The sequence below is a fragment of the Sphaeramia orbicularis genome, chromosome 17 (assembly GCF_902148855.1).
Source record: "Sphaeramia orbicularis chromosome 17, fSphaOr1.1, whole genome shotgun sequence".
NCBI lineage: Eukaryota > Metazoa > Chordata > Actinopteri > Kurtiformes > Apogonidae > Sphaeramia > Sphaeramia orbicularis.
This window is the reverse complement of record NC_043973.1, coordinates 29,649,226-29,657,469: the sequence shown is the minus strand read 5'-3', so window position 1 is coordinate 29,657,469 and position 8,244 is coordinate 29,649,226. Positions and strand designations below refer to the sequence as shown.

Here is an 8,244-nt window from a genome sequence, read left to right as displayed (position 1 = left end):
AAATGCAAAAATGTTTACCTCAGCTGCTTCCACTAACTCATCGGTGAGCTGTATCCAGGTGAAACAGTACCGTTGCTAAGGGGTGATATCGCGAGATCTGCCCTAAAACATCAACAAGTTAGCAGAAGGGATTTTTTTTTTTTTTTTAATCCCTGTTAATCCACATGTTTAGTTTGTTCTTATGTGCTTATAAATAAAAAGTAATGTAATAGTAATAAAACTAACTATTGTCGCAGTGCTTTCTGGGTTTTGTAGTCTATCGCTGGCAGACCAGACCACCTGCTCTTTTAAAAGTCTTGAGTAATATACTTCCAGATGATATATTGGGGGTGGGACAGACTTTAGCTGTGAGACTGGCCTGTGAACTCTCACAGGCAGTCAATAGCCTGTTCCTTTCCCCTGCTATGCCCCCTACCTCCACCCCTTTCCGGACTCTTTGCAGGAGTGTGCACAGCTTTTGCAGATCACTGTGGAAGGCGCACAGGGAATGCCCAAGAGTTTGACTTGCAGTAACAATGTAACGGACTATTTTCATACTTAATCTATCTACCAAACCAAGCTGATATACAGTGGATGTTTTTGTCAGCCCTTGGTTACGTTTTGTTTGGATGAAACTTACACAAGTCATGGCTCAAGGTTTCAGTGAGCGCCTTTTCCTGGAGCGCAGATTACGCACGGCTGTTTTGGCACTGCTGCTTTGCGCACAGGCAGGATTTAGTTTCTCTGTTGCCGGACAGCATGAGAGCACCTGTGAGGCCAACGGTAGTATATACTACGTGGGTGAATGGTATTTTCTGGACTCTGATCACTGTACCCAATGTGAGTGTACCGCTGAAGGCTCTGCGTGTGCCCGCACTGAGTGCACTTCCCTCCCGGCTGCATGCATCCATGTCAGCCACTACCCCACCGACTGCTGCCCCAGGTGTGAGAAGATAGGCTGTGAGTACCGAGGGGTGGTGTACGAACTCGGACAAAACTTCCAGGTGAGACAGAGAACCTTATAAATGCATCACAAATGTTCTTCCAGATCAAAAATGCATGTCACAGTTCCAATTAACCCTTTCATGCATAGTGGTCACTACAGTGGACATCTGTTTTCTTCTATATTCATGGTTTTGTTGTTTTATTTCCATATCAGCCAACACAGTGAAGGCATGTGCATCATTCCACTGTAATTCATACAATTACTGCAACTTTGCTTGTTCTTGATAAGCCTGATCTGCACTAACATGTTTGAGTGGAAATCAATTGGTAATTGTTAATAGACTGTAATTAACAGTTTTCTTACTCTAAAAGTTTTTTTTTTTTTTTTTTGCATATTATCTTCATAAAGTGAGTAATAACTTGTATTAGAGTATGTTAAAATGTGAAGAAACATCAGATTAGGTGCATGAAAAATATTTTTATTTCATAGTTTTCACACAATCTCTCACTTTCTGATGATGGGTTTTAAATACATGTTTCTTTAAAAATTAAATGCATGGTGTCCAGCTGAGTGGACATTTTTGTAACACCATTAAAAAAAAAGGTCCATAAAAAATTTCAATCACATTGTTTTTTTCATCCCTATAGAGGAATAAAAACACTCAGGAAAAAAAAAAAAAAAAAAAAAATCTAGACTAAGGTTCTCATAATTCATGCATGAAAGGGTTAAAGTTAATATATTCACAGTTTCCTGCAAAAATACTCAGATTTCCATAACTTACATACAACTTCATATTAAAAAGAAGGGTAAAAATGCTGTTATTGTCCTTCCTTACAAAACAAGTCCACACTAAAACCATAACCTGTTACAAGGGGTCACAAGTCCAAAAAGTGTGTGTCACTGATGGATAATATAGTTATTTTTCCTGTTTTCTGTTATGATTCAATATTTTTAAGCCTATTTCCTTCAGTTTTCATGTCAGTTGAATAAGTAACACAAATACAGGGGGAGGCTTTGTTTGTTTAAGGGCCTACACTAAGACCAGTGTTATCCATCTGCTTCCTAAAATCACCAGCAGCAGCTGAACTCAGTAGACTGTTCTTCTTTTAAATGCACATTCCACTCTGTCCTGTAACAGCTGATCATTGTGTTTGTCTGTCCAAACAAACCAAACCATATACTCATGACGTAGTATAAACCTGTGGTCATTGTTCTAGACATGCTACTATACATCCATATCTGTATATTTTCTGTCAAGTCTTAACCACATTATACAGTAGATGTATGTAATTTGAGTACTCAGCAAGGACTTAGAGGTAAATGGCGCCCCCTTTTGAGAAGCTGGGACAGTGGTTCCTTAGAGACATGATACTGTGATGTGTATTAACACTTAGATTGCATGAACTTGAACAGACTAATAATGTATGTTCACTGTTTGCTGTAAAACTGTTTGTTTGTGTGTGTTTTCTCAGCCATCAGAGTGTGAGCAGTGTACCTGTGACACTGATGGCATCGCTCGCTGTCTGGTTGCAGATTGCGCCCCTCCTCCATGTGTCAACCCTGTCTACCAGCCAGGAAAATGCTGTCCTGAGTGCAGGGAGGGTAAGTCACATTAACCCTTTCATGCATGAATTATGAGAACCTTAGTCAAGATTTTTTTTTCTGGAGTGTTTTTATACCTCCTTAGGCATAAAAAAAAATTGCGATTGAGTTTTTTTTTTTCATGGAGTTACAAAAATGTCCATGCATTTAATTTTTTAAGTAAAGAAATATATATTTAAAACCTAATATCAGAAAGTAAAATGAAAACAATGAAATAAAAACATTTTTAAAGCTGCTAATTTGATGTTTTCTCACATTTTGCCATACTCTAATGCTAATTATTACCTCATAATATGCAAAAAACAACTCTTTTTGTCTAACAAATAACAACTGATTTACACTTAAACATGTTACTGCAGATCAGGTTTATCAAGAACAGTAAAGTTACAGTAATGGTATGAATTGCAGTGTATTATGGGATGTTGCATAAGTGTGCACTGTGTTGGCTCATATGGAACTAAAACAACAAAACCTATGAATATACAAGAGAACAGCTGGAGAAGAACTGTTCACTGTAGTGACCACAATGCATGAAAGGGTTAAATACAAAGCAACACCTATGGCAGTGTTTTTCAACCTTGGGGTAGGGAGTCTTCGTGGGGTCACCTGAAAATTCTAGTAAGTGATAAAAATAAAAACGTACTGGGTCATGCCATATAATTTCATTAAGTGGTCCCCACCTGAGCCTCTCAGACTTTTCTAGTTTTTTACGTACTTCTAGTATATTATATATGATGGAAAAATCCAAAATTTCAAGGCTTAATTGTAAATAGTTCCAAAGTTATGACCATTTTAAGTAGGTAGGGGCTACCCTAAAATTGCGACCAAAATATAGACTTGACATTTTTGGCTATTTTCAGGCTTCTATAACTTCTGAACAACAAGAGCTAGAGGTCTGAAATTTTCAGAATCATTTCACAGGAATCTATAGTCCCAAGAAATGTGAAAATATTTACTTAAAATTTATAACTGCATGTTACAGAGAATGACAAATTTGAGATTTTATCCATCGCAAATTTCTAAAATGCTACTTTTGGCCACTCATTACACAAAAACTAATCATCATATTCATTAGAAATTGTATGTGCTATATCTTGGCTACTTAGGGAATGGATCTGTGTAAAATGAAGGTCCTATGTTATGTTATGTGTGATATATGAACAGCTGAAAATCAAAAATATCTGTCCGACCTTCGGATTCAAAGGTCAATATCAGCATGTGGGATAGGTAGGATCACAAAATAAAAGACACCATGTGAAAGGACAGGAAGTGACCTAAATTTTGACACCAAGCACAACTGGCTTCTATAAATCCCATATTTTAGCCATAAAATATTAAATGGCTAAAATATGGGGTCGAAAACGTCCATATTTAATTTGAACATTTAACATAGAAGGATTTATAGAAGCAAGTTGTGCTTGGTGTCAAAATTTAGGGAAATTCCTGTCCTTTCACACGGTGTCTTTTATTTTCAAATTTTGACACCAAGCACAACTTGCTTCTATAAATCCTTCTGTGTTAAATGTTCAAATTAAATATGGACATTTTTGGCTGAAAATAGCCCAAAATGTCAAGTCTTAATTTTGGTCGCAATTTTAGAGTACCCCCTACCTACTTCAAATGGTCATAACTTTGGGACTATTTACAATTAAGCCTTGAAATTTCGGATTTTCCCATCATATATAATGTTCTATAAGTATGTAAAAATTTTGAAAAATCTGAGAGGGTCAGGTGGGAAATTTTCTTAAAATCTGTTGATTTCATATGGAATGACCCAACTAATAAAAAATATATGGTGAGTTGACAGAGACAATCCCAATCCATAAAAGACATGACCAACTGTGAAGCTGAAACTGCAGCACTGTGGTTCTGTTTATCTGTCAAATGTTCATTGTGGTCAGTTTCAGATGCTGCAGCTCTTTCATAATTCATAGTTTGAGTTCTTGTTTGTTCAGTATTAATTGTCAGCCTTGTAAATCACAGCTGGACTGACTGTACATATCCTGACCAAGGAAAATCAAATTCTCCCTTTGTGCAGTAATCTACACCTGGATTTACTGCCTCTGTCCATAATAATATACATTATATAGACTATATGTCGTCTTAAATTTATGTTTATTTGCAGCATAGTATAGCAAACGATTACATGATCAAAAACAAATTAATTTCAGCAAAAAAAAGTCTGGGGTCTCTAGAAATTTGTGACGTTAACCCTTTCATGGATACTGGTCACTCCAGTGGACAGTTATTCTCCAGCTGTTCTCTTGTATATTCATGGGTTTTGTTGTTTTAGTTCCATATCAGACGACACAGTGGACGCTCATGCACCATCCCATGCACTGACATTCATACCATTAATGTGTGTGACAGACTGCAGTGGGACGAATAAGAGTGAATGGTTGAATGTGAATGAATATTTTATATAGATGGAGTTATAGAAATGCATTATTTACTGTTTTTTAATGTTTTAGTTTTTATTAATGTCTGTTTTTTAATGAGAACATCAGCCTGTTCAGGGACTACAGGTGGAAATTAACACTAGTGCTAGAACCTGGAACACTATAGCGCTCCTTTTTAAGGTTAACGTGTATTGTGCATTGTCCTTGTCTAAATAAATAAATAAAATGGAAAAAAAAAACTTTGCTGTTCTTGATAAACCTGATCTGCAGTAATATGTTTTAGTGTAAATCAATTACTAATTGTTATTAGACTGTAATTAACAGTTTTCTTAATCAAAAAGTTTATTATTATTATTATTATTATTATTATTATTATTATTATTATTTTGCATATTATCTCCATGAATTGAGTAACAACTAGTATTAGAGTATGATAAAATGTGATAAAATGGCATTAGTGGCTTTAAAAATGTTTTTATTTTATGGTTTTCACATAGTTTATCACTTTCTGATAGTGCGTTTTAAATACATGTTTCTTTGTTTCAAAAATCAAATGCATGGTGTCCAGCTGAGTGGACATTTTTGTAACTCCATAAAAAATAGGCTCATTTAAAAAAAATTCAATTGCATTGTTTTTTTATGCCTAAAGAAGAAAAAAAACACTCAAGAAAGAAATCTTAACTAAGGTTCTCATAATTCATGCATGAAAGGGTTAAAATGGGGTCATGAGCCCAAAAAATTTAGAAACCACTGACCTAAGGCGTCTTATATTATGGTATTAGAAAAATGTACCTTTGCACCCTTTGCACTGACTTTGTTTTATTTAGATTATTACACATTTATAAGTAGAAATGAGTAAATAAATGTTCTCCTGACTCTTTATATTTAATGTCATTACATGTACCTTTTTTTTTTTTTACCTTTAGGTCCAAACTGCTACGTTGATTCTTCCCGCAGTCAGGTGATTCCAGCGGGAGATCCCGTCTGGGTCGACTCCTGCACCAAGTGTCGTTGCCATGACGGCCAGGATGCAGGCTACTGGGAGGGAAACCGTCTCGCCACCTGTTCCCGTCTAAAAAACTGCACACCGGAACAATCGTCCATCCAGCAGAACTGATTCAGCAGAGACCCATCTGTTACCCAGAAAGAAAAAAAAAAAGAAATACACAAACCTGATAGCAAATCAGCTATACATCTTCTAATGCTGTATCCTCCCTGTACCGTTGAGTATTTCAGCAGTAAAGCCAGACACAAAAGGTTATCTGAAACTATGAAAAATCTGCAGCGGAACAGACGCATACAAAAGCCTTGAGAAGACATTTTAAAAACACCAAAACCCGTCGGAACTGATAAGCTGTAATTTCACAAGGGTGATACACCCTGCAATACTGATGAGACATTGGAGGACATTACAGGGCTTCTATTAGACCTTATTTGTTTTGAATATTACAAATAAGTACAAGATGGTGTTAAGAAGAACAGATAAGACATAAGAGAATACAGATTGTTATAGAAAGCGATATAAATTAAGGCAGGGGTGTCAAACATGCGGCCCGGGGGCCCAAAACCGGACCGCCAATGGGTCCAGTCCGGCCCTTAGGATGAATTAGTGAAACACAAAAATTACACTGAAGATATAAACAGTCAAGGATGTCAAAATAATTTTAGGTCAATTCCATCTGAAGTGGGTCAGAGCAGTAAAATACTATCATAATAACCTATAAATAATGAAAACCACAAATTTTTCTCTTTGTTTTAATGTAAAAAAAAAAGTGAAATTACACAAAAATGTTAACAAACTAACCTTTTACAAAAAATGTGAAAAACCTAAACAAATATGAACAACCTGAAATGTCTTAAGAAAAGTATGTAGAATTTAACCAATATTCTGCCTGTTAGTAAATTTTTTGTGTATTTGTAGATCCACTGTGATCTGTAAGTTGTAATGAACATGTGAAAATGAGAAGCTGAGGCCAAATAATAGTATAAATTGTTAAAATTGCACTTTTTTTTTCGTAATAAATTTGATTTTGGTCACGGTTGTTCATGTTTTTCCACATTTTTTTAAAGGATATAAAAATTTTGATAATATAATTTTACCTTTTTCACTCTAAAACATAGAAATTAGACATACAAATTTTGGAAATGATATTATTTTTTGTATTATTGTGTTATTATTTTAATCATCCGGCCCACTGCAGGTCATATTGGGTTGTATGTGGCCCCTGAACTAACATGAGTTTGACACCCCTGAGTTAAGGTATTAGAAGAGAAAACATGACTGAAACTCTGCAATTAACTTACCAGGACCTTAAATACCTGCAGTTTATGTCCGACAGAAGAACCCAATTAAAACAATCTCAGGCCAGTTAAAGCAAACCTGACCCTCATGACTCCACTCCTGACAGTTACCCTTTTTACATTTTAAGGTTGACTTGGCTGGACTTAGTGTGTTTATTTAGAGAGAAATTATTGTATTTTGTTTGACTTATGCTTTGACAAACAAGTACCAACACAACAAAGCCAATGAGATTATTGGATGATAAGAAATTGTAATTGACCTGTCACACGGTTGATGCAATACCAAAAACATATGCACGGCCGTGATGCAATTTAGACGAGGAAATGGCTTAGCAAAGCAATAAACTTTTTGTAACTGTTCCATAAATTCCGCAGCTCAATTTCCATGCTAATTGAAATATAATGTATGTGACTGTGGCTGAACATACGACTACAGTAGTTGTAGACACAGGCAATATTTGAGAACGCTGTTTCATTTAATGGAATGTTATTTGTGCGTGTACACTGTAGAGCGGGAAAACAACCTGTAATTTACTGCTTTATTAGTTTCTACCAGACGGACCGTGAAGGCTTTTATACAAGTTTTTTTTTTTTTCTTTGTTTTCAAACTCAATTGGAAAAAGTCTTTCTATATAGGTACATCCTGCAGGTTTCAGTATGTTTTCATCATGAGGGACTGGTGAAAACCAAAAGTAATCCTGCCTCAGTCTGTGTGTTTTTGTGTGCATGAGCCTATGCTGGCATGGATTTACTTTACATATAACAGACCCAAGCTGCTGCTGCATGAATTATAGCCGTACAAATCACAGGTTGACAGAACTATTTTGCTGCTTTAATACTCTGGGAGGCTTTTGAATACAAGGATGTGAGTTAAACCTGATTACCACTTACTGTTTAAGACATTTCATGATGGATCTTACTCTTATTTAGCACATTTGTATACATATACTACAGCATATTTAACCTCTAAATGCAACTCCCAGGACTGTCAGTTTAATCCCTGTATAACACTGGGTT

The 8,244-nt window shown here is 35.7% G+C and overlaps 1 protein-coding gene across 1 annotated transcript; it reads left to right on the top strand.

The window, feature by feature from the left end:
• Positions 1 to 240: 240 nt before the first annotated feature.
• LOC115437700 (von Willebrand factor C domain-containing protein 2-like) lies at positions 241 to 7,843 on the top strand. The gene is made up of 4 exons (XM_030161011.1): positions 241 to 983; positions 2,398 to 2,527; positions 5,853 to 6,463; positions 7,187 to 7,843. The coding sequence occupies exons 1-3, from the start codon at positions 609 to 611 to the stop codon at positions 6,041 to 6,043; spliced, it is 696 nt and encodes a 231-aa protein (XP_030016871.1). The 5' UTR covers positions 241 to 608; the 3' UTR covers positions 6,044 to 6,463; positions 7,187 to 7,843.
• The last annotated feature ends 401 nt before the right edge of the window (positions 7,844 to 8,244 follow it).